The following is a 27,593-nucleotide window of genomic DNA, read 5'->3' on the forward strand; positions in this document are numbered from 1 at the left end:
AGAAAATATGGTAGAGGAGGTCATAGTTGCTGCTCTTGTGTTTCCATTGTTGGAGAATATCAAGCAGTCCATATAGAAAACTACACATCCAGCAATACCAGTACATATGTACCAACCTATTACTTTCAATGAAAGGGAGCATTTCATTCACACAATAAAAAATCATATACCTGCCTTCATCACACAGATATTTGTTAAATAAATGGAGTATCCTATGCAAGCAGGGATTTATGGATTGTAGATCCTATGGTATACATTTGCATCGAGGTATAGTTGTTGACATCATGTGGCGACTATAGGATAGTTTTAGAGAATGCCTAAATGCACACATTAATATTAATAGTGTACCTAAAACTACATAATTGCATCATTGACTATTAAGACCTTTTAATGATCCTCAGCACTCACCATACATTTCTAGCTGCAGGAGAAATTTTAAAAAATAATTTTTAAATAACAATATCCACTTTCAGAATTATTTGTAGGAAAGATAACAGAATAACAGAAGGGACCTTGGAAGTCTTCTAGTCCAACCCCCATGCTCAAGCCAGAGACACTCTACCATTTCAGACAAATGACTGAAAGCCTCCAGTGTTGAAGCACCCACAACCTCTGGTCAAAGAGGAATCTGGAAAAATGATTGTTCATCTTTTCATTGATTATATTTTTTTTCCATGATGGGATTATCCACATCCAGTAACTAGTATTTGGCCTTATGAAAAAGGAGATATGCATGAATTCTGCTTTTAAAAGTTTTAAACGCCTAGAAGAACCATCACCTCTTTCACAAGAAAAGGACTGAGAAAAAAATGGTGATCCTTATGTCGCGTTATTGGGTTTTAAAATGGCTGACCTGTGGAAGGTAGAAACACAGACAAGTCAATTTTGAGGTCACATTAACATGTACTAGGCACAAGTGGAATATAGGATTTGTTTATCTGTGCATATCAGGTAGCATAAGATATTTTCAGGCTATTTCATATTTATTTCTCTGTGTCTATCTGTTTATATCTGTCTATAACTCTTATCTATCATCTATCTATCTATCTATCTATCAGCCCATCTCACAGAAGAGCTCTGTGTTACTGAATTCATAAATGTAAGAAAGCATCAGTAAAAGTTCAACTCAGAACTGTTTATTTATACATCACATTCATACACTGCCCATCTACCTCATAGAGTGACTGGGCAGTATAAATAGGCATGAAAACAAAACAATATATACAATAGAGATTACAATAAAAACAAATAATTAAAAAGGCAGAGGAGGGGCTTCAGGGCGGTAACCGAAGGGAATTGGCAGGTCTTCCGACATGCTTGAAAAGCCAGGAGAGTTCGGCCTCATATCTGAGGGGAGAATGTTCCAAAGGGTGGGAAAATGGTAGAGAAAGCGCTCTTCCTGGGCCCCACCAGTCAAGCTGCTTTAATTGACGTGGTCCACTGCATATCTTCCTTGCCTTGCTGAATTTTAGAATATGTGAATGTCAAATCCTTGTTTTCTTGAATAATTTTTCTTAAAATGTTTGTTTTATTTTTAACGACATTTTCAATATCGAGGTGCAGAGTATATAACAGTATATTGTTACCTGGTTGTGGCTTGAAACCAAGGTGAATGGCTGTATCCATATGGAAAGCTGAAGGTGTCAAACCTGATCTCCCTTCTGGGACTTTGTATCCTGGCTTATTTTGTTACTTTGGAGTTAAGACTTGTAGTACCCAGTGCACCCACCTATGTTTCAGGGGTTCTTAACCAGGGATTCACCCCCATTTCTCTAGTGTGTTGAGTGAGAACACTGTTTCTCTGTTGATTAAAGGATAAAAATAGAATAAAGTAATTTCAGTAATAAAGCTTCTGGCCAGGGAGTACAGAGGTACATGATTTGATGATTCATGATTTGATGATTCAGCTCCCCTCCTCCCCACCCTTAGGGTTTAGACCAATCTTATCACAAATAAATAAAACCAAACTTCTTTAAAGAGCAAAAAATACAAATTTAATAATAGGTTTTATATTTTAGACATATATATGTATGTATATACATACATACATATACATACATACATACACACACACACATTCAAAAGATGAATAGAATATATTCCTGAGCTGTCCAGATTATAGTAAAGTGGTAATTTAAAAGAAATGTACAAAAGAAAATGCAGCATGCCAGAGGAACCATAAAATGATGATTGGTTACAAATGGCTCAATATTTTCCCCTAAATAATTCAAGAAAATTAGGGAAAACGTGGCATTGTCATACCCAGCCAGATGGATAGCTAAAAAACTGGAAACACAAATTCCGTATTTGTACAGAAAAAACAATACGACTCTTGTGAAATAAAGAGAAATAATAAAAGTTTCTGGTTTGACTTTTTTTTCTTTGACATGACTTTTTACTTGCTTTTATTCAAATAACAAACCCTCTATTCATACTTTATTCAGCGATGATGATGACAATATGAAAATCTCTATTCTGTTGTCAGTCTACAGCTTATTTGGATTTCTGACTCTTGATATAAAACAACTAAAGTTTACTGTTTCTAATGGAGGAAATGCTTAGGTAATACGACTGTGAAGCGGTGTACATATTTTTCACTTGAAGGATGTACTGTATATTGACAGTTTGGCATTAGAAGCTGCTGGCCCTTGCAAAAATGTGAAACAGCAGGCACAAAGTTTTTATTTGCAATATGAACTTTGACAATCCAGGTAATCATCATGTTTATATTCTTTTGTGCTTTAATGTAAGAACTTAGAAAAGCTGAGTTGCATCAAGCCAAAGGACATCTGTTCTAAAATTGTTCCTAATCTTTGAAACCAGATGCCTTTATAAGCACAACAGCACCTCCCGTTCTCCAGCAATTAGTGTTGACTGTAACACACTGCTTCCAGTGCTGAAAATAAAAGAATTGCATATCATACTCTATGTTTTATTGCATCACAAATATCTGCAAAGGTACTTTGGTACTGGTACTGGTACTGGTTTTTTCCCCCCAGTAAGTGTCCGCCCAGTATAACTTTGCCATTTTCACAGTACACAATAATACTATGATTTGGTTTGCATATAGTGCTGAGCCATATTTTATTTAAACTTATCTTTATTATTCTCTTGTTTTTATTTATGAATCGACCAGGGTTATTGGGAGTCAAGCAATGTAAACATCTAATAAATAGTGAACCCAATGAGCAATTTATAAACTATGGCTTATTATATGCAGCTTGCTAATTGTAGCTGTTCAGTAAGTCATGCTTAAACAAGAATATAAATATAATGGGTGAATGTAATCACACAAGGGCTTTCTATCATTGCCACATCATAAACATAAAACTCCATTTTCAGTGTGGTTAGTTCCACACAAACACTTTCTGGTATGTGCTTTACATTTGCTTATACTGGACTACATTTGCATGTTAATGCTCTCATTTCTGTTTGAAGGTTTCTCATTTTCCAGTTAATTCTGAACTCCTAGCAAACATGGTCACTTCACTGATTATCTCTAAATCTAGGTTAGTTACAAAACTTCCCAATTCCAATAATATTTTTAATGATGAAATTCAAAATATATGGTCCTTGGAGTAACATAGTTTGCATCACTCCACAAGGTAAGTTGATAATTAATTTGTAGTTCTCTTTGTGTGTATATTTTACCTTCTCACTGCATAAATTGAAAAGATTGTTCAGGAATCTTTGATTCTTTAAACAAGAGTTTGTAGATTGGTATAAATCTGTTCCATTCTATTCACTTTTCCCTCAAAGCATCCAATTTTGAGAGAAAGATTGCAAGGTATATGCAGTAAATAGTAAGTGTCGGGAAGGATGAAACAGATTTATATTGACCTACAACTTAAAAACAATTTGTGAAGATAATTTTTCTCAAAAAATTATCAATTGTTCTTATCCTGAGTTATCATCACTTAATATACAGTACTTAAAAATTAAGAATGGACAGGAATATACTTGAAATTTATCAATCTTATATGCCCACTTTGGCCAGGCTTCATGCAGAGTATCAGATCTGTCCAATTTTTTTCCAGAACTTATCCACATTATCTCATACATGAAATGAAAAACAAACATTTCAACTTCCTTTCCTTTGAGAAAATGTCACACCAATGATTTCTAAAACATGCTTTCTCTAAATGGTTGGCAAAATTCGTTTGGAGAATTGATTGGAGAATGTCCTATCAATAAAGTTGCAAAAAAACCCACCACCTTTTGTTTAAAAAATTACAAACTTCCAAATAACAGAAGCACAGAGGCAGACCTCAGAATCTTCTGTTGCTTCTTAATAAGTTTCTATTCTAAGGGCTGCAAGAGATCGTATTTTTGTAACCTGCATAAAGACAGAAAAGAAACCAAGAAGATTTAATAAACTAGTAAAGAATCTTACCAATACAAGCATGGTTATTTAGTTTTGCAACAGCAATTAAAGTTGGGGATTCACCATACTGCACCCTCCAGATACTTTAAAGTAGAATAGAGGCCCATCAAACATGGCCAGTAGCAAAGGTTTAGAAGACTCATATCTGCATGCTCCGTGGTTTAGAATAATGACATAAGTTGTTGGCCTCAGAGTCCCACCAGCCTTGATTAATTGTTAGGGAATAGATTAGATTATTAAATTATAGGTCCCCTCCCCAAATGTAATAGTTAAGAGAATAAGAAAAGATGTTTCAGAAGACCTTTGAAATTGTATCTCTATAAATTTATCATAAGAATGAGGGGAGACATGGACATAATTTCTTCCTAAATTAGACTCATTTGGAAGTCACAATGAAATCAATATATATAATTGATTTGTCTGGTAATTCCAGGAATAGAGTCACTCTATGAATGAGATGGACAGTCTTTACAGTGTGTGTGTATGGGGGGGGGATGGGGAGAGATATTAGTTTCACTGGTACTGGTACATGCTGGCTCTATCTAGAATTGGATTGAATATAAGAACATAATCAAGTTTCTAGTCGGAAATCTTCAAGGGAATTATTATCCCTTTTTTTCCTGAACTGCCTTTCAACAGATTGAAGAGCTCTAAAGCTGTTTCACCTTAATCCAGTTTTCTGCTCTCACAAAGCACTGCTTTCAAATAGCTTCCTCAGATTTTGTTGAGGTTTGACGCCATCAGCACACTGGTACCATTGAACTCCATACAACTTCTAACTGTCACATATACAGTATGTTAAACAGCATAGTCAACAAGTCAAATCCTAAAGGATTATGGAAACTGCTTTGATAACTTCTATATGATTGTGTTAACAAAACATGCTTAAAATCTTTTTTATGCATATCACATTTATATCCCACAACTGCATATTGATTCTCAGTGACCAACTGATATTAAGCAATATTAACCTTAAAACTGTATTCAGTAGCAAATAGGCACATTGTGCAAAGCCAACTCTCCCCCCTCCCCCACTGCCAAATCTAATACTCACAGCTGTGGATATGCAGTAACAGGATCCAGACTCTGGTGGCTGTCAGGATCTAAAATGAAACAAGCTGAGCCTGAACCCAAACAACTTTGTTCATTGAGTATTTCTGGTGTTGTCTGTAGAAAAACCTCTGAGAAATATAATGGCCATCATTTTGGAATTTGCCTGATTCCATCATTTTTTAGTAGACATGGGTAGATTTAATTTAATGATTTAAATCATACCATGGACATTTTATGATACTGATCTTTTTTATGGTTGTGAATTGCCAAGAATTGCCAATCTTTGGAAGCAGATTTAAATCCAATAACCTAACCTAAACCAAGATATGGAAAAATGGAGAGGGAACATAAAATATACTCACAATGGGAAACTTGAGATTTAAAGACAGAATGACAAAGGGTGTGTATGTAAGGATGCATAATTATATAAATATGATGATGAGAATAGCTGGGAATTGTAACCAGGTCTACATCTCAGCCAAAATTAGGCTGGGGGGAGGGTTTAAAAGCACAATGACTACACACACATTTTTTCTCTCCTTTAAAAAAAGGAGGAAGATATATGTTAAAATTAAATATGTATATTGAAAAGGAATTATAAACACCATCAACATAAAATGGAGTTTGTTCAGAAGCTGAATACACCAAATAAATGAAATGAAGAGTGTGAAGCAGAGGAGAGAGGTAAGGGAAATAGAGAGGGATAGGAGAGAGGGTGTAAGGGGAAGAGGAGGAGAGAAAGAAGGAGTGGAAAGGGGAGAGGAGAAGGAGAGAGGAAGAGGAAGTAGAGAAGAGAAGGATGACAGAGGGAAGAAAGGAGGTAGGGAGGGGGAGGAGAGACGGAGAAGAAAGTGATGGATAAGGTACAAATATGGTGTATGGAGAGCAGAAGAGCCAATAATTATTTTTGGGAGTTGATGGTAAGATGAATTTATGTAAACATTTAATAATACAATACGGTGTTGGCTATGTAATAGTATACATGTGGTTATATGTTATGAAAATGAAAAAAATAAAACTATCATATATACATGCATACATGCAAACGGTGGGTGTGTGTGTGTGTATACATTTATTACATATTTATACATATTTATTTATTTATGCTGGTCTTGTTGTATTTGGGTCTTTTCTGTGTAAGATTGAGATTGTCTTGCAATGTTTCGGCAAGGTCTCACTCGCCATCTTCAGGCTGGAGACCTCGCCAAAACGTTGCCAAGACAATCTCAATCTTACACAGGAAAAGAAGACCCAAATACCAGCATATATATATACTTTGCCTACCCAAAATAAATTTATTATGCAGGCACAACCTATCCGTGTGTGAAATCCTAACAAAAATGTCAACATTCCTTTGAAAAGCTCACAAGCTATTTAAGCCTTATAGTCATCCTGATTTAATTTCAACTGTCTCCTTAAGATCATCCAAAATCTTCATAGTGTGATTTGTCCTGCCTGCCAACTTACAAAATTGGAATATAAGGTCAATTCATCTCATGGACAGTCTATAAATTATTTTAAGCAGGCTATACTGCTAAGTACAAATCAATTTCCGTGAAAAAAACTTTTATGATATTGTCAGTTTCACAAAACTAGGAAGCTTTGAAATTAAAAATGAAATTACTTTTTAGGTATAAATACTGAGATTGAAGTGAATTTCCTTTTAAATTGGCTCAAACATTGATACTTTACCCTATTTATATATGGCAAATCTGGATCAGATACCAACATGTCCCAAATTCAAACTTATCTACATACACCATCTTAGGTTAGGTCATGAAACTGAGAAAGAAAACAATTTTAAAACATTTATAATAGCCTTTTGTCCATTCCAAAATGATTACTTTTCATTGCAATCCAATGCAATGTCCCTCTTCCTCCTTAATCTCATATTTTATTGTATTATCAAAGTGAATTGATCATATGTTTTCTTGCAATGTTTTCTTAGACCTAAGAACATTACAATTTTGTCAGGAATGATAAATTAAATAACCACAATGAACCTCACAAAAATTAGCTGTATTCTCTTTATTGTTAGCCAATGAATGTTATTCAAAATAATAGATGGTAATAACTATAGCTTAATTTTACAACACAAAACATGATGCTAAAGAGAGGAGGAGGGGAAGCATACGAAAATATCTTCACCAAGTATTTCCTGAATGCCTCGACATGAATTAGTGTGTTCCCCCAACAGCAGGTAACAACCCATTACCACCAATTTAGACATGGTGAAAAGCCTTATTACAGATGTCAATTCCTAGAAAAATATTCACAGTTTTATAAACAGATTAGATCTATTTAAGTACTAAACTATACACTGTAGATTATTGAACAGCAAATTCTACTGGTACTTCTCTTTCCCCTTCTTCCTTAGTAATAGATTAACATGACAATGCATGTGTACCTATTTCAGGGAAGAACCATACACAACATTCCACCTGTTATGGCAAAAGTATTGAACACTTTAGAAATCCATATCTCAGAATTCATTGCATGAAAAGATGCAAGGCATTTGCCCAATCCTGCAGGTGGAAGCAGAAGTATCCAGGGCAACCAGACGTTTGAGCACATGCACAATATTTGCACACCAGTCTATGCAAAATTGCTCAGCTATCATTTTTCCATAAAATAATGGGTATGTATGTAACTTTCACAGTATCTTCCTTTTGAGTCAGGGGAAAGCCCCTAACTTTCAGTGGGGTTTCTAAGGAACCTGTGCATGAATGATTAATAAAATGGCAATTTTCATAGATAAGTATAAAGTTGAGTGCATAATACCAAACATAACACAGCTGAACCATCCTCAGAGAAAGCAGGACTTCTTTCTGCCAACTCCTAAAGTTCACTAAATATGGTAAATAATTTCAGTGTCACTTCCACAAATATGGTATTCAAACACAAGGTGCCAATTAGCCATTCCATAGGTAAGAGTGATTCATATTGATTCCAACACACATGTTCAATATTCTTTGAGTGCATGTTGAACTTCAGCCTAAAAATCTGCTCATGCCTCATTCTGCCACAATTCTTGTGACTACATTCTCTGAAAACACAAAGCATAGATATTCTCAGAATTAACATGGGAGGAACGGGAAGAATGTGCAAGTGGGCCCTACAACTGAGCGCAAGAGAGCATTGTTTTATGCACTGATTTCATTAAATGTTTTGCAACAATGTTAATTCAGTACAAAGGTACTCAGAAAACATAACTAAACATTTCACACCTCTTATTGGATAATATACCAGTGACAGGTTAAAATTAAAAATACATGATTCAAAATGTAACTTGTCAAAAAGGCAGCTGAACACTTCTTGAATACTATAAATCTACATGTAATATAACAAAATATTAAAGAATAAAGGCTCCTAGATTCTTGTAGTGTTTAGCTATGCAGGACATAGTTTCACACTGTTAGCATTTCAATGTGGTGTTTCAAGAACCAGTCATCATGTTTATTACAGTGAGGTAGGCTTCTGTCCCCTTCTTGGGACTGATGTTTTCATATGCTCCCTTATCAGAAAGATCCAGGTTTCCCATACTACAATTTGTAATAACATCCAATGAATGCAAGGGAAGGACAAACTAAAGAATGTTCCCTGCTTTTATTTGAAGAACTAAAAACTTAGTTATAACAGACTTAACAAGCAAAAGACTACAGGTCTTTACTTAACAAGGAGAAGGCTAAATGTTCATATATACATATGTAACATATATATGAATGAAAAAAGTGCTGGAACAGCCACCTACCATCAAGACCTTTGTGAATAGGCAGGCAAAGAAAACCATCAATGATGACAGGACATGAAACACCAAAAAATTCTAACCTACAAAGGGAAGCCCTTAAAAATTAGCAATATCAAAATCCTCACCAATTTGCTAAATTAAAACAAACAAGCCAAAGTGCACAAATGCCAAACTGAAGTCAGTTGTAAGGTAAATTATCAATATTTGAATTAACAGCTTTGCTACATGAGATTGCTGTTCCTTCAAAGGAAAAAGCATGAAAATATAAAAACATGGAAACCTTCTCATTCACCTCCAGAGAGCCACAGCTGATCGACTGCCTTATTATTGAACTTTTTTTTTTGAAATATGTTTTAACCACAAACTGGTATAAGTGCTTTGGCAAGGTGATGTGTGATCCTTTCATCTGTGGAAAGGCCTGTATTTCTCTGCTGGTGGTTCAACTTTAATGGAGAACATACATGCAAAGAAATGGCTCTCACATTGCTTCAAACTCATCAATCCGCTGCTTTGTATTGCCTTGGCGTATCTGTCGAAGAGTCTTGTATTTATCACGGCCTGCTTTAACATTTTCAGCATGAAGTACGTCATTCTGGGTTTTCTTAGTTTCATCTCTGGCTTGCGCCAATTCAGAACTGAGAGCCTATTCAATGCAAGTATTGAGGGATTAGATATCACCATAACATTTCTACCCATCAAATTCAACAATCTATTATACAGGACTAACTTATTTTAGTCTTCTAATTAAACAAAGTTTATAGAAAAAGCAAGGAAGTATCATTATATAGAAAGCTAAAAGTAGATACAAAGCCTTAGAGACAAATGACAAAATATTTTGTTACCAGTATTTTAAAAATACAGTATGATATGACTCATTTATAGTCTGCATTTAGTCTAATGCAGGGGTGTCAAACTCAATTTCATTGAGAGCCGCATCAGGGTTGTGTTTGACGTTAGGGGCCGGGGTGGGTGTGGCCAAATGGCACGGCCAGCTTGATGTCACTTGTGTCAGGGCGTCTGTGGTGGCCCGAGTGCTCTGTCAGCGAAAATGGAGCCTGGGAGGGCTGCGTGCAGCAGAGGGACCACGGGTCGGTCCATTGCTACTTCTAGGACAACCCCCGCAGGCCAGATCTAAGCACCCTGAGGGGAGGATCCGGTCGCTGGACCTTGAGTTTCACACCCCTGGTCTAATGTATTTGTTTGAAAATAGTTGGCACTGCACTCCAATGTTTGTTTTAACAGTATCCTTATTTGTTACTATTTTTAAATAATTGTCCAAAATTTATATATACAATTATAAAACTAAATGAGATTAGTTATTTACATGCCAAATCCATTGTTTAAACCATTAAAATACATACATGCTGGAAAGCAGAGGCATTTTATTTGTTCTTACTTTACCTGTTGAACTGCATTAAAATAATTTATTTGCCCATTTCAAAGATTCACTTCTCAGCACATTGTGTACATTTTTGTAGTTCAGAATGCTTATTATTGCCTAGTACAATATTGTCAGGAATCCCATTTACCAGTTTTAATGTTTTTAAAAAGCAAACACTTCCTTTATCTCTATTACATCTATTATAGATATAAGGAGGAAGGAAGCTTAGCACAATATTTCAACAGCATCAATAAAACTATAATAATTTTCAGAGTTTGTGGGAGTAGAAGAGTCAGGAGACTTCAACAGTCATTCTAGATGTTCCAGATTGGCCGCTGAGTATGGGAACTGAAATCAACACAACTATGTGTCCCATGTTGACCAAGAACATCTCATGCACCATTAGATTTCATATTCTAAGGGGAAGATATCCAGAAGGACATCAATATAAAAAGCTCCTAATTTGAGGTTAAACTCAATCCTTAAGAAGTCCTTGGTTTTCAGCTTATATGACAGGTTTCTATCAGGCTTATTTACCTGAAGTTGTTTCTTTACTCGTTCATTCTTCTGTGATTCTGTAATACGTTCTTCCTCACTTCTGTGATTCATGATACCTTCAGAAGCCAGTTCAGCACTTGCTTCAGCATTATTTTCATCTTGTTCATCATGTTCATTATCTGTGGGAGGAATTACTGGTGGGGGTGGGGGTGGGGGTGGAGCTGACATTACAGTTTTCAATTCTTCTTTGGTCTTTTCCAGATCTTCTTGAGCTGAAAATGCCTAAAAAGTTGCAAATAAAAATAACTTTAATACTCATAAACCAGAGGCAGTGAAGACGTTTTGAATTAAGTTGGAGGGAAATTATTTGGGGATAAATGATAGACAGACCTATATACTGTATCAAATAATACTTGTTCTACCTGGGAAAAAGAAAATGGGCAAATATAAATGTGGTATTGTTCTTCTGATGAGGATGGAATAGTATTAATAGCAAATAAGGCTCCAGAATACTTAAAGATACATTTTTCAGTAGACCAAATTTGACAAACGATGTTAAAAATTGGGGGACTCCAACAGAGTTTATAATCTTTTACTATCAAAAAAAATCTAGCAATAGTTTACAAAAGAATTACTTTGTGTTGCCATTCTGAAGCTTCTTCTTCCTTCTTTTTCTTGGCTTCCTCCAAAAGTGCAATCTTTGCAGTAAACTCAGCAAGTTCTGCTGCCTATGAGGCAAGAAGAGTTTTTTTTATTTTCTGAACAACCTCATAAAATCATCTAAAATACAAAAACATTCATAATTTTGGTATTATAATTTTATTCAACTTGTGAACTTCAACTTATTTAGTCAACTTATTCTAAATGGCAAAACTATTTGGGGGTCAACAAGCTTGTGCTCAATCCAGACAAGACCGAGTGGCTGTTGTGTTTCCCTCCCAAGAATTTGGTTAATATTCCATCACTCAGGCTGGGGGGGTGAAAATTTACACCCCTCAGACAGGGCTCGCAACTTGGGAGTCCTCCTGGACCCACAGCTGACCTTAGAACATCATTTGTCAGCTGTGACCAGGGGGGCATTTGCCCAGGTTCGCCTGGTGCACCAGTTGCGTCCCTACCTGAACCGGGAGGCACTCACAACAGTCACTCATGCCCTCATGACCTCAAGACTGGACTACTGCAATGCGCTCTACATGGGGCAGCCCTTGAAGAGTATTCGGAGACTTCAACTCGTCCAGAACGCAGCCGCACGAGCGATTGTGGGTGCACCTCGGTACACCCACGTTACACCTATCCTCCGTGAGCTGCACTGGCTACCGATCAGTCTCCGGATACGCTTCAAAGTGCTAGTCGTAACTTATAAAGCCCTTCATGGTATTGGACCTGGGTACTTGAGAGACCGCCTGCTGCCAATTACCTCCCAAAGACCCATTAGATCACACAGGGTCGGCCTCCTCCGGGTTCCGTCTACCAGCCAATACCACCTGGCTACTACCCGGGGGAGGGCCTTCTCTGTGGCAGCTCCGGCCCTCTGGAACGAACTCCCCGCAGAGATTCGGACCCTCACCTCTCTCCAGGCCTTCCGAAAAGCCGTCAAAACCTGGCTTTGCCGGCAGGCCTGGGGTTGATGAGTTCCCCTCCCCGCTCGACTTGTGTGGTTGTGCGATTCTTGGCTATTTTAACTATTTGTATTGTGTTCTATGTTCCCCTTTTTCCCCTTTGAGTTGTTCGCCGCCCTGAGTCCCTCCCGGAGAAGGGCGACATACAAATAAAATAAATCTAAATCTATATTCAAAGTAACACAATACAATCCAGCAAAAATCCAGTAACAATTAAGAAGATCCTTAAAAATAGTTTAAAATACAGAGAGCCACTATATGAACACATACCAGAAACTAAAACAAATAATTCTTATAATTGTATTTTCTAAGACACAAATGCATATACCGTATTTATCGGCGTATAACACGCACCGGCGTATAACACGCATCCCCCATTTTAACACAAAAATTTGAGTAAAATTTTTTTTCATTAAAAATAAATGACTTGGAAGCTCGGAACTTAATGTTGGATTAAAATTTATAACATTAGAACATGAATTATAACATTAACTCCTCTTAAAAGGCAAATATGAAATGAAAAAACACCTCTTTGAGCAAAAAAACTTAATCAGAATCACTGCTTTTTGGAAAACCAAAAAACTCTTCCTCATCTTCACTTGTATCCTCAAAATCAAACTGAGCACTGCTTTCACTGCTTTCACTGTCTTCATAGATCAGTTCGTCTTCTTCCCCATCCAAAGCATTGCTTATGCCACATTTCTTAAAAGAGTTGATAACAATATCTTCTTTGACTGCGTCCCATGATGTTTTCACCCACTGACACACTTTTGAAATGCTAGGTCTTTTCATTCGCCCAGAATTTGTAAATTCATGTTGAGTTTCATCACACATGTATTTATTCCACTCTTCACGCATAAAAGCTTTGAAGGGCTTGTTAATGCAAACATCTAATGGCTGTAATTGTGAGGTCAGTCCGCCTGGAATAACTGCTATATGAGTTTTGAACTTTTGAAACTCCGCCTTTGTTCTTTCTGTAAGATGAGATCTAAATGCGTCCAATACCAATAAGCATGGCTTCTTTAACAAAGCACCTGGGCGCTTCCCCCACACATGTTTAATCCAAAGCTTCATGCCTTCTTCATCTATCCATCCGTTTGGATGAACATGCACTTGTACGCCACTAGGAATTCTCTCCTTTGGTAACGTTTTTCTTTTAAAAATTACCAATGGAGGCAGCTTATTTCCATCTGCAGTGCAGGCAAGAACAAGAGTGTAACGATTTTTTTCATGCCCTGAAGTTTTAATTGTTACTGTTTTAGTACCTTTTGAATCCACAGTTTTATTTGAAGGAACATCGAAAGTGAGGGGAACTTCGTCCATGTTGCCGATTTGACCCATTTCAAAATTTTGTCTTTTTCTTGCATTGATAATAAATCTATGAAAATGTATTATCTTTTCCTCATAATCATCTGGCATACGCTGGGCAATCCTTGTTCTTGTTCGCATCCGAAGGTCATGCCTCTTCATAAATCTTTGGCACCATGACGTTGTCCCTTTAAAATCCTGGATTTGCAGCTCTTTGCTGATTTTCACAGCTTCAAAAGTCAGCATTTTTGTTGATAAAGCAATGCCTGCTTTTCTTTGGTTCAGGACGAATTCCTTCACTTTACTTTCTAGTTGTGGCCATTTCGTTATGCCACTGCGCAAAGCACATTTTGATTTTGGTAACATCTTGATTTTTTCGACATTTTTTCGCCACTCTCGTATTGTGCATTCTGTTGGTGGCTCTCCAAAATGCCTTGCTGCAGCCCTATTCCCATGTTGCTTGGCATATTCTACAACTTTTAACTTGAAAGCAGCTGTATATGCTGAACGCTTCTGTCTTGATTCCATCAGGGATATACAGTATTTTACCTATGGCTGTTTAAACAATAAAAGTTACCGTCAGACATGCGGTTCATTTCCCCCTCTGCCACTTCACTTCCCCACCAATGTTCCCTCTAATTTTTTTTCAGTGTGAGCGGAAAAGTATAGTGTTTGAGCGGCACATTTTCATGCCTGAGCACCTGAATTTTTTTCACAGATGTCACCTAAGACAACAACGAAATCAGTATTATTTGAAACTCAAAGTTATGTTTATTCAAGGTACCCGCTTAATTAAAAGTGTTATATAATATCAGTATCACTTAACAACGGTCCTGCTTAGCAACCAAAATGTTGGCTCAGAAACTCTGGCATTGAAGCGTGCAAGTCTTAAAGCTGTCAAGTTACAAGACCCTCGCACCCCTAACCCTTTAGGAAAAAAACCCCAGGGGTCTTCAAACCTGACAGCTTTAAGCCTTGTGGACTTCAACTCCCAGAATTCCTCCTCCAGTCATGTTGCAGCAACGTCATCTGCGTGGATCTGCTCCATCTTCGGTTTTTTCACAGGAGGCAGGGCTGCTGCTGAAGATGCCAACGAGCTCCCGCCGCCACTAGAATATGCATTTGTTTAGCATGACATAGAATAGTCTTTCAACCAGAAGTATGGAATAAAAGAGAGACTGATAAATATTAAAAAAAATAAAACCAAAAAGCAGCTATTTATTTGAGTTCTAGATAAACACTTAGTTCAGAAGAGATTAGAATAGAACAGAGAAAGAATAGAATATAGAGAATACAATAGAAATAGAATTGGAAGGGACCTTGGAGGTCTTCTAGTCCAACCCCCTGCCTAGGCAGGAAACCCTACACTACTTAAGACAAACGGTTATCCAAAATCTTCTTTAAAACTTCCAGTGTTGGAGCATTCCCAACTTCTGGAGGCAAGTTGGTCCATTGGTTAATTGTTCTCACTGTCAGGAAATTTATCCTTAGTTCTAGGTTGCTTCTCTCCTTGATTAGTTTCCATCCATTGCTTCTTGTCCAGCCTTCAGGTGCCTTGGAGAATAGTTTGACTCCCTCTTCTTTGGAGCAACCCTGGGCCCTGAGATATTGGAAGACTGCTATCATGTCTCCCCTAGTCCTTCTTTTCATCAAACTGGACATACCCAGTTCCTACAACCGTTCTTTATATGTCAATATCATTTAGACAAAGTTGATCCCCTTATTCTCCACTCCAGAACCTTGGAGTTTGAAGTTCTTTGGTTCTCTTCTCCCACCCTCTGTGTTCCCACGAGGGGATTAGCATCATAGCTCAACTGCCCCCCTCCCACCCATAAAGACCAGGAGAGCATCGCTGCGCATAGCCAAATGCTACCATAGCAACTATGGCGTTGTCTGATGTCTTTCTTGCACGCTAAGATGGACTGACGGGGTGAAGCATAGCTTGCATTGTCCCTACTAGTGTGGATTCTTTTCCCAGCCTTGGTCACTTTACAAGGGGTGGACTTCAGTTCCCAGAATTCTTCAGCCAGGGAAATTCTGGGAGCTGAAGTCCTCCGTCTCTCCCTTATTCCTGTTTCCTTTTCCTTCATTATATTCAATTGTTTCAATATTAAGTGTAATTCTTCCTTCCTAACATTTTTCCATTTTTTCCCTTATATTCTTTTCCATTTCAACATTGTCTTTGTTCCTTCCATTCTTTCTTCCTTCTTTCAATCCTTCCAATATTTTTTCCTTCATTCCCTTGTCTGTTTCAATATTAAGTACATTTCTTCCTTTCTTCCTATACTTTTTTCCATTTTCTTCCTTATATTCTTTTCCATTTCAACATTGTCTTCCTTTTTTCCTTCCTTCCTTCCTATACGTCTTTCCATTTTCTTCCTTATATTATCTTTTCTGTTTCAACAGTCTTTGTTTCTTTCTTTCTTCCTTCCTTCCCTTCCTATACTTCTTCTTTCATTCATTATATTTTCTTTTCCATTTCAATATTAAGTGTAATTCTTTGTTCCTCCTTCCTTCTTTCAATCCTTCCAATACTTTTTCCTTCATTCTCTTTTCCTTCAATATTAAGTGCAATTCCTTCCTTCCTTCCTTCCTTCCTAAGTTATTTCCATTTTCTTCCTTATATAATATTTTCTGTTTCAACATAAAGTGCCTTCCTTCCTTCCCTCCCTCCCATCCCTTTCTTTATGTTTTCTTTATGTTTTCTTCATGCTTTCTTTTCTTTTTCCTCTGCTCTTTTTAAATCCCCCCCCTTCTTCTCCTCCTCTACATTTAGGTTGGATTAGTTTGTACAATGGTCATCAAACTTCTGAAGTAAAAATAAATAAATAAATCATATTTAAGAAGAAGAAGAAAAAGGAAGACGTTTTTAGTTAAGTCAAACGTTTTAATAAAAGTTTCATCTTTTAAGATTTGTCCAACACATCCAATTGTAACCTTAACAGTAAAGAATATCACCCCAGCTGCTAAAGGTTCAACCAGTCTGAGAACCATTGAAAAGACAACAGTGCAAAATCCAAAAGACACAACTTCCTCACCGCCATTGCTTTGGTACCAAATCTTTGAGGAAGGGGCTCCAGAAAGAAGGAGGAGGAGGAGGAGGAGGAGGAGAAGGGAACTAAAGAGAGCTTTTACCGAGTCTGCGCCCCACAGCCAGGACTGTCCTGGCGCCCCTCAAGCCGCGTTTCTTCCCCGCAAAGCCCTTCGGGCAACCCGAGAGTTCCTTTTGGCGCCAGAAGGGCTTTGCAGGAAGAAACGCCGCGTTTCTTCCTGCAAAGCCCTTCTGGCGTCAAGCGGAACTCTCGGGTTGCCCGAAGGGCTTTGCGGGGAAGAAACGCGGCTTGAGGGGCGCAAGGACAGTCCTGGCTGTGGGGCGCAGACTCGGTAAAAGCTCTCTTTAGTTCCCTCCTCCTCCCCCTCCTTCCACAGTCTGTGTGACGCTGCCGCCAGGCTGAGAGCTGCCGCTGAAACAAGTTTGGGAAGGTCCTTTGCAGGCAGCCAGTTCTAGCTGCCTGCAAAGGACTTCCCCACGTTTGCTTTGAAAGAAACCTCTGCGCGGGAGTTAGAAACCTCTGCGCGGGGGTTTCTTGCGGCCGCGCACCTTAGAGGGAACAGTGGACCCGGCGTATAACGCGCAGTATCGGCGTATAACACGCAGGCAGGGTTTCAGCTTACAATTTTAGTTTTAAAACTGCGTGTTATACGCCGATAAATACGGTAGTCATAAATAGTGAAGTAAAAGGCTCAAGATAATTAAAAATGAATTTGCCTTGCATTGACTCACAAAATATTTGTCATGGAGTCCTTACATATGTTTTCTAGAAATAATGAGATGTTTCTTCTTGGAGACATAATCCCAATTATGCTTCATACAAAGCAAAACCATCGCAATATAAAAATCACCATATTTTATTAAAATTAGCCAATTTAAATGGGAACAGTATACAGATGTTTCAAATAAGAGGCATCATAAAAATAAAATCATTACAGTACAAGTCTGTTAGAATGTTTGACTTTTTAAAAAAGAGGAGGCAGAAAGCTGTCTTGGAAAAAGCATTCCACTAATATACTAGTATAACATAAGATAGCAGTTTATTCTCCTCATACAATTAGTCAGTCAACTAATTAATTAAATTATGGAATTTATTTCTCCTCAATGAGGTCTTGAATAAAAAGAGCCTTATCATTGATCAACTTGGCATTCACCAGCAGAGACTGAGAGTGAGCTCAAGGGCGCTGGAACACAATGCTGCACATTGGATCATCTTTCCCTGTAACAGCCTGCTTGTTGGCTCCTATGGCAGCCCTTGCCTATCACCACTCTAATGCATTGTCCACTCTAGATTCCCCAAGGTGACCTTCCAGCTTTAACATTCCTATGACAACAGCAATAGTAATAGCACTTCATATACAGCTTCACAATGCTTTGCAGCCCTCTCTAAGCAGTTTATAGAGTCAGCATATTGCACCCAACAATCTGGGTCCTCATTTTACCGAAGTCAGAAGGCTGAGTCAATCTTGAGCTGGTCAGGATCGAATTCCTGGCAGTACACAGAGTCAGCCTGCAATACTGCATTCTAACCACTGTGCCACCATGGCATAATGACAACACCACATTTTAACCCAATCTAACACAACTTTGTATGAGAAGTCTTACTAGTTGTTCCTGATTCTTCATCTGATCTGCTGCCTGTTTTGCAAGAGCAGCTTTTGCCTCTTCAGCAGCTCTTCGTTCTTTTTCCAAGCGCTCTGCTTCCTCTTTTGCTTTTTTTCGTTCCTGATCCAGCTCTAGAGCTCTTCTTGTTTGCTCTTCCAGTTCTGTATACATATTCATTATGTCAAAGAAATAAAAATCAAGTTTTAGCAGTCCAGATTAGAAATACAGAATTAAATAATGCCTACAAAAACTACTGCTGGCCTTGCTGCTAGTTTTAATCAAGAAAATAAAGTTGTCTACGATGGCATGAAGTCATCAGGTAGAATTTGTTTCCACTAGAAGTCCCATCAGTTTTACATTCAAAGAACCAATTCTAATGTTTTCTGAACTTTTCTCAATGAACTTGCTTTTTCTGAAATGAACAGGCATGTTTTAAATAAAATTTCAGAACTAGAAGAAGAAAGGGTCTTACTATCTAGCCTGCAAACCATTGCACCCGTCCACTACATATCTGAATATTCCATTGGAAAGGCAAACACTCCCAGTATTACAGGAAGTAAAAAACACTTTGTCAATCTTTTCTTCACTATGGACCCCCTTTAAATATCTTTTGTGGCCAGGGACCACGGCCACAGATCACCAAGACTTAACTCGATTTAAATAATGATGTTTCTTCAAACCTAGACCCCTGATGTCACGGTCCCCCAGGGGTCCATGGACCACAGATTGAGAATCATTGCTCTATTGTAAAGTTTATGCTGTGCACACAGGCAGAATTCACGCACAACATCTTGCACCTTCAGTTAACAATAATATATACTGTACTAAGTAATGAAAAACTCATTTGCCGAAATCCTGGAATGCCAAGCAAAAGTGGACAACCCTGGCCTAAATGGACAAGCTATCTGATTTGATATGCTTCAATGAATTGCAAAGGTATTTTAAATACTTCATCTAATTTTAAAGTCCTCAGGTCATACTTGCAAATAAAAAAATAGATATATTTCAAAATTCCTTGGCAAGATTTTAAGAACGGGGAATTTTACCCATCTATACATTGTTAGATATTTAGCTCTTAATGATTATTCCAAGATTCCAGTTTGATTTATGCAAAATATGTACTTTAGACTGATTCCCCAACTGGTTGGAACAAACCCAGAATTTGCCAATAAGTTACAAAGTATGGTTTGCATTTGTCTTCTGTGGGTGGGTACGCAGAGTTGCCAAACCCCACTAATTATGCTGTTTATTTCTCACAGCACACTATCAGTTCTCATGCAGCAGTTAGGGGAATTATTGCTTTCTAGTGTCTTAAGTCAAGCCATTAAAACAGATAAAAATTGCAAGAAAGCAGAATAAATATTTTTATAATATTGGCTAATATTTTCTTCACTTGAATAATAAATGTTTTTAGAAGATGTGTAACAGCTTTTCAAATCATAACATAATGTCCTGTCATTAATATATAAAAAGTCTTCACCTTTTTGGGCCTTCATTGTCTGTTCTTCGATCTGTCTTAGTCGTTCTATCAATTCTTCTTTTTCACGCTCTATTCTTTCCTTTTCTTTTTCAGCTATTTCCCTTTTCTTTTTTTCATTCTCTAGTTGGGCCCTAAAGAAAATGAGATAGGTAAAAAGAAAGCATGTGAACAAACAGTATTCACACACACACACACACACACACACACCCTGAATAAATCAATTTACTCAAACACACACAATTTATTCTAACATATGCTAAGTGATCTACTGATAAAATCCTACTTGCAGAAAAAAACAGGTTTTACAATGCTTATATTGTTGCATTTAAAATGAATAATAATTGGCTGATATATCTCACAATAGTGAGTAACTATGGCCTTCAACCATACTGGCTAGGAATTCATCAACCTGTGGTCGCATAATACCTGGTGACACCAGGCAGGCCTATGCTGTTTTTTTTAAATAAGGTCCAAGTCCCAAACATTTCAGTCAGTTACCAAATGCAACAAAACATTTAGCTGATAATCACCTAATACAGTGAGTAGATGTTTTACTTCATTCCACTGAATAAGAATTTACTATGCAATTAACACATGATTCTAGCATGCTGCACAAGAAACTTTTGAACTTGGACTGGAATATTACTGTACTGTACAGTACTATTGCTGTGTAATAGAACAATCACTGATCTCCCACGGGAAAACAGAAGTTTTACATTGTAATTGCTCAATCTGGCAACTTATGGTAATAGCTAAGGCTTATATGAAAGTGGCACTTACTGAAACTTCCCTTAATATCACATCAATATATATATTAAGATTCAGCCTACCTAGTACATAACAATCTGGTGTTACCTAAGAGAACATATAGTAAACGGGTCAGTACAAGCACTTTGTTTTTCCCCAAAAGTATCAGGTTTCCAGTAGAGTCTAATTAAAATAAGCAAACTGTTCTCACTGTACTTTCTTGGAATTGGGCCACAATGCTGGAGAACCATATTTTTAGAGCCATTAACAAAGTGCAAATCGTAGTACTATAAACACTTTGCCTCAAGGACCAAGAATCACTCAGCACTGTACCCAGTCTGATAATATTGCTTAAAATGGTACAAACAATTTGTAAGAGATATAAGACACACATTAATAAGCTCTGTTTAATAAGTATTGTCCCCCATTGTTTTCAGATAATTCTGTCTCATACTCATTCTCATTCTGTGGTCATACTTTTCTTCAAGGAACTCTTCTAAAGATAGAACATAAAATTAATTTTCAAACTAATTTGCTACCAGAATCTCAACCTCTAAGATTAATTGCAAATATCCTACCTCTCCAATTGTTTTTGGTGTTTTTCTTCTCTAGCTTGGGCCTTCATTTGTTGCACTTCAATTGTATCTGGTTTTCTCCTTCTCATGTATAGCTCATGGTTTCCCATGCATAGTGCCAATATCCGCTTATTAATTCTCAGACGGGGTGCATAAAAAACAAAATCCTAATGAAAAATATTTAAGTTAGCAAAATGGCCACATTTTGAGTAACATAACGGTTTATTAATAAAAAACAGTTTTTGCTTAAATCAGATTTCAGCATCAGTCTTTCACTAATTACTCTGTAACAGAACTAGTTAAAGCTGTCCTAAAACATATCAGTGATCTAGAATTAGCATGCTATTACTCAGAAACACAAACCCATTTACAGCAATGTAATAAATTATAAGTGAAAAGTGTTTTAAAAAGAACTGGAATCATTATATAACAAAATGGTGAAGAAAATTCAACTTGCACTTTAAAAATTATGAACAAAGAAAAAGAAAATATAATAACATACATAGATATAGGTCATCAGTTAAAACGTTTAGACAATAAACTACAGCAATGAAAAAGTTTATTAGTATTATTATCTCAATTATTATTGAGAATAAAATATGAAGTTATCTATACTGTAGTTAAATTTTAAATCATCAATTGGGGGTCTAGTTAACTGCATTTTAGAAAAATATTACAAAAGATTACAACAGAAAAATTATGTAAAAATTAGTTAGTTGGGGCTTTTAGTTAAGGCAAGAAAACCACAAATTCCATGCACCCACACACCCATACACAACTGAGTATTTGACTATCATCAGATACCAAGAACTTTTTCCACAAATGTTGATTTCCATAAATCAGCAAGCTGCTGATATACAAGTATGTTATTTCCTGCTCTTTTTAGGCAGAAAACCAAATTAAAGCTAGAGTATGCCATAATTTTGATTACGCACATGCAAATAATAAAAATATCTTAACTAGTAATTATTAGAGTTGACGTCAATCACATTTGGAGGCTATCAGATTAGGAAAGCTTCCCAAGAGCATCAGATGTTTCATATATAATATATTTCAAAGTTACTGTTATACTCCCAATACCATATTGATTGACTAAGCTAATTTATATATTTGGTCTAAGTCAATCATATGTTTATTATGCCCTGAGGTTAGCACACTTAATATTAGTATTAATATTTGAGGCCTCAACTGATTAACTCTGATTTACAAGAATGCCATGTAAAATATACACATAGAAAAAAACGTAAAGCGGAGGGGAAAGTTTCGATGCCAGTCAAACATTCCTTAAAAAAAGGCTTTGAGTATTCTATGCAAGAGTCTTGTCTTCAAGACCTACCTGAAACTTGCCAAGATTTGCTAAATCATTATGTGGGAAGACTATTTCACAACATATGAGCCATAATAGAAAAGCTCTGATTTTACATCTGTTGTGGGTGTGTGGAACAACCTAAGTCAAATGCTGTTATTTAGGCAGATGTTGATGTTTACGCAGATGTTTTTGTTTAATAATATTAAAAGTATCATTGCAGGATGTAACCTGTTCCACATATTGCTCTTTGCAATTGATGATGATTCTGTCAATGCTGATGGGGTTTCAAGGGTGCTCCTGATATTTTGGAATTGCACCCAAAATACTTGCTAATATTGGTATTATATTTTGGTTTCTTTGTTCTTGTTCTACTTCTGTTTGCAGGTATTTTATATTGTGTGATATTTTTTTAGTTCTTTTTCTTCTATTCTGCTGGCTCCAAATATTTAAATGTCCACTATCCAGATTTCTTTTGTCTTATCAATCTTATCATTATTCTACTAGTCCAGTATTTACCATTCTAATGCACTAGTTTGTGATTAAAAATTCTAATTCAGAAAGAAATAAAAGGTAACGACTTAGAATTAATTCCAACATAACTAAAAAAGAATGGCATTGGCATAAATAAGTCAAAGAGTAATTGAAAAACAAATCATGAATAAAAGCAAAATAAATTTGTAAGTCACAAAATACATTATTTGGAAATCTAAGAAACAGAAAGAAAAGAACATATGTGCTGATTATACCTCAAGCACATTTACTTACAGGGGCCTTTTTGTCAATGGGCTTTATCACAAACTTTTTGTCATTAAATGATATATTCCTTATCTCACTCCAAGGAAAACCTATCTTCGGAGTCAACCTTTAGGAAAGAAGGAAAGAATCTTGGTTATGGGGGAGAAATGCAGAAAGAGATATAGGTCTAGGCTTCAAAAGACAGACACAAAACGCATCTGCATCTGTTAAAACAAAAGGATTTTTCCTTATTAGATTTCTCTGCTCCATCTTGCCTTCTGTAATAGACAGAAGTCTACTTCTGTCAAAAGAATTGTCTACTACAGTATTCTCAAGCATATTTTAAATATATATTAGAAAGTTATTTCAAATATAATACTTGAAGCTGTACTACAACAGAATAGTATTATGCTACTTACTTGTCATCATGTTCATAAATATTCAAACCCAAAGCGTCAACACCAAGCCATAACTCAGTTCCTTTTTTGTTTTTAATTTCAAAATAGTTGACTCCATACATTTCCAAATCTTGTGCAATTTTGAGGTATTCCATCATAGAATCTTCCCTGACAATAAAAATAACATAATTTAAAACCATATAACATTCATAATAACCATAGGCCTGCAAACATTAGTTTCTACTAGCTCCTTTATTCTCAATAGATGAAAAATACTTAAGTATTGTATTTACTAAATTCCATCTAACTTTAGTAGTAAATAAGTTCTAATTATTTCAGTAAGCACCAGTCCCAAAGATGATGTGGTCAAGGTTAATTATTGCCAGATTGAAAACATAAGAATATGCTGACTTAATATAAACAGGAATACTTATTAAAAATTAAATATTGTTCACTGAGTAAATTAAAATAGCTCTCTGAATAATCTATTTCACGTATACACTCAAAAGTAACAGAGATTCTTTTAGGAGAAAAATAACTATTAAACCAAAGGAAATTAATTTTCAAAAGATATACGAAGGTAATATAGAAACTACCTTAACATCCCTCTGTGTTCTTCATGCCAATTTTGTATTCTTTCTTCCCACTGCTCTTTTGTCAGTTTATGTTGTTCCAAAACACTATCAAAACAAAATGCATTTATTTTTATTTCAAGTATTTGTAAGGCTGCCTCTCTCACAAAGAAACTTACCTGTTTGCAAAAGGATAGGAAAGACAGCAAAGACAATCTCCCTACCATTCTAGTTGGACTTCTTCACTATATCCCATAGCAAAAGATGTAGAAGATACAGTCAATTATGCCAGAAGAATATCAAGTAGCTTGTTAAACTTCCAGAAATCCCAACCTCCTATATTAGAAAGCCCTATACTTTCCCTCTAACTTCACAGCAATCAGGATGGGTTAAAGACAATCCAAATAAAAACAAATAGCAGAATCAAGCAATTCTTTGGATGAGGAGAGATAGCAGCACAATTACCCAAAAACTGATGACTAATCATCAGTGGTATCTTACTCAATTTTAAAAATGCAATTTAATGGCACAGCTGTAATAAAGAGATTTCAGAAGCACCCACCACCAATGAAATTGACTGTTTTATCTTATGTAATGCATCATTTTAACCACCACCACCCCAAAAATAAACCCTAATAATATTTAGCTGTGGAAACAGATAGTATCAGAAATTTGCTCCTAGCTCATTTTGCCTTGATATTATTTGTACTACAGCATTTTAACTGTTCTATAAATAAAATATTAAGCAAAATCATATATTTTACTTTTCTTTATACTGCTGAATATTGTATATTCACACAAACATAAGAAGATGAATGCACATTTAATATTATCTGATGATGATGTTATCCATTCAATCATGCCTAACTCTTGGTGATTCTATGGACCAGGTCTCTCCACATCTTCTAATCCTATGCTAATTCTTTGAGTGCTATGCTCTGGATGATGCCAGCTTTGGTGGTGTCCAGGCACCATGTTCTTTAACAGCCTGGTTTATTTTTATTACCAACTCCTCCTAACATAATTGCTTTTTTTCAGTGAACTCCACCACATGACATGGTCAAAATAAGTGAGACACAGTTTTGTAATTTTGCCTTCTAGTGACATATCTGGTATTATACGCTCCGGTACTTGCTTATTAGTCATCTTTGCTGTCCAAGGACTACTCAGCAGCCTTCTCCAACAGCACATCTCAAATGAGAAAATTTTCTTCCTGATTTGTTTTTTAGTTCGAACTTTCACAACCATAGATAGCTATGGGGAACCCAATAGATTGGTCTAACCTATATTTGGTTACTGACTGATCATGACCGGTCTAACCTACATTTGGTTGCCAGGTATCCTTGTTTTTCCATATTCAGCTTCTAATTATCTCCAAGCAATATGTGCAGCCATTTTACTTTAACACTGAGAAAATACATATTTAATAACACTGGCTTAATCACAAATTCAGATCACATTATGTACTGCATTGTTCATAGTGTACATTACTTAAGGCATATTATCAAACAGATATTTTAGATACAATTAAATTTTGATATAGTCAGAAATTTCTTACCGCTGAGGAAGAAGTCTGTCGTTGGCTAAATATCCTAGTTTATGTATTTCCTTATTGTAATCAGCATATTTTGCTTGAACAGCGTAGGAAGCTAGCAGAACTGCAGTTTCAGGTGGACAATAGATTTCATCATTCAAGATAGCTTCTTTGATTTGCAGAAAAAAGAGTCTTTGAGTTATTTCTTGAATCAATTCTTCGGAAACGTCCTCAGGAAAAAACTTTGCCCTAAATTTGAACTGAAATGGATTTTCTTTCCTTACATCTTGCTGTGTTACCTAAAATGAAATACATAAATTATAAAATATAAATATGTGCTATAGTACAAAAATTCAAAGGATGAAGAGAACATTAAAATATTGGGAAAAGTAATCTATCACCACTTGTCATGTTTTGCAATTTAATCTAAAAAGTACAGCATTGAAGGACATGTGATTTAGAGAGATTTAAATAATTAGGGAAGCATGAGACCTTTCAGAACGTGTATTTCAAAAACATATTATAAGATCACAATAAGTAATGGAATTCACCAACATTTATTAAAGAAACTCAACTCTGACAGCCTATTTATATATAGATTGGCTATACATTTGATTTCAATAAATCAAACTTAAACATTGGAGATATAGCTATATTTTTCCATCTCAATCGGTGGAAACTATATTTTGAATGCATCTGCCAATGATTAATAAGCATTAAAGGCTTAAAGTTTTCCCCTGTCCAATTGTGACCAACTCAAGGGAGTAGTACTCATCTCCAATTCTCAGCAGAGGGAGCATGCATTGTCTGAGAAAGGCTTCTGTCATCATGTGGCCAGCATGAAAATACAGAACATTGTTTTCTTCCCACCAAAATGATAACTATTTATCTACTTGCATTTGCACACTTTCAAACTGCTACAAGCCACGGTGGTGCACTGCTACGAGCCACGGTGGTGCAGTGGTTAGAGTGCAGCACTGCTTCTCCTGACTGCAATTTGGCAGTTGAAATCTCACCAGGCTCAAGGTTGACTCAGTCTTCCATCCTTCCAAGGTGAGTAAAATGAGGACCCAGATAGTTGGGGGCAATATGCTGACTCTGTAAACCGCTTATAGAGGGCTGTAAAGCACTATAAAGCAGTATATAAGTGAAAGTGCTATTGCTATTGCTAGATTGGCAGGAGCTGGGGTGAGTAATAGTAACTAACACTGTCATGTGATGCTTGGGTTTCAAGCTCAAGCTGTCAGTTTTCCAGCTTGACAAGCCCAGAGTCTTAACCACTGAGTGACTGTGCTGCCCCTAATAAGCATTATGCACATGAAATACCACTGAGAAGTTTAACAAGAACTGAAATGAAAAAATGTTTAAAAACCACTAAAGTAAAATATTGAGGAACAAGAAATATTTTATTTATTTATTTTATTAGAACTTGTCAAACAAAAACGAGAGCAAGAATAAAAGAAAAAATACAATGACAGAGACGATAGGCAGGTAGTGCACGCCCCTATTTATACAGGTAGCTCTCGACTTACAATAATTTGTTTAGTGACAGCACTGGAAAAAAGTGACTTATGACTATTTTTCACACTTACGAC

The 27,593-nt window shown here is 36.4% G+C and overlaps 1 protein-coding gene across 2 annotated transcripts in view; it reads right to left on the reverse strand.

The window, feature by feature from the left end:
* Positions 1 to 7,450: 7,450 nt before the first annotated feature.
* RDX (radixin) overlaps positions 7,451 to 27,593 on the reverse strand; it is a 34,493-nt gene continuing 14,350 nt past the window's right edge. For both annotated transcript variants that reach the window (XM_032219456.1, XM_032219455.1), the window contains exons 5-14: positions 26,023 to 26,297; positions 24,489 to 24,572; positions 23,914 to 24,060; positions 23,525 to 23,621; positions 21,454 to 21,617; positions 20,129 to 20,259; positions 18,649 to 18,809; positions 11,700 to 11,792; positions 11,104 to 11,346; positions 7,451 to 9,828 (exon numbers count right to left, since the gene is read on the reverse strand). In XM_032219456.1, the coding sequence (XP_032075347.1) occupies positions 9,664 to 9,828; positions 11,104 to 11,346; positions 11,700 to 11,792; positions 18,649 to 18,809; positions 20,129 to 20,259; positions 21,454 to 21,617; positions 23,525 to 23,621; positions 23,914 to 24,060; positions 24,489 to 24,572; positions 26,023 to 26,297 (1,560 nt within the window). In that variant the 3' untranslated portion in view covers positions 7,451 to 9,663. The remainder of the gene's footprint in view (positions 9,829 to 11,103; positions 11,347 to 11,699; positions 11,793 to 18,648; positions 18,810 to 20,128; positions 20,260 to 21,453; positions 21,618 to 23,524; positions 23,622 to 23,913; positions 24,061 to 24,488; positions 24,573 to 26,022; positions 26,298 to 27,593) is intronic.

Source organism: Thamnophis elegans, chromosome 6, assembly GCF_009769535.1.
Source record: "Thamnophis elegans isolate rThaEle1 chromosome 6, rThaEle1.pri, whole genome shotgun sequence".
Classification (NCBI taxonomy): Eukaryota; Metazoa; Chordata; class Lepidosauria; order Squamata; family Colubridae; genus Thamnophis; species Thamnophis elegans.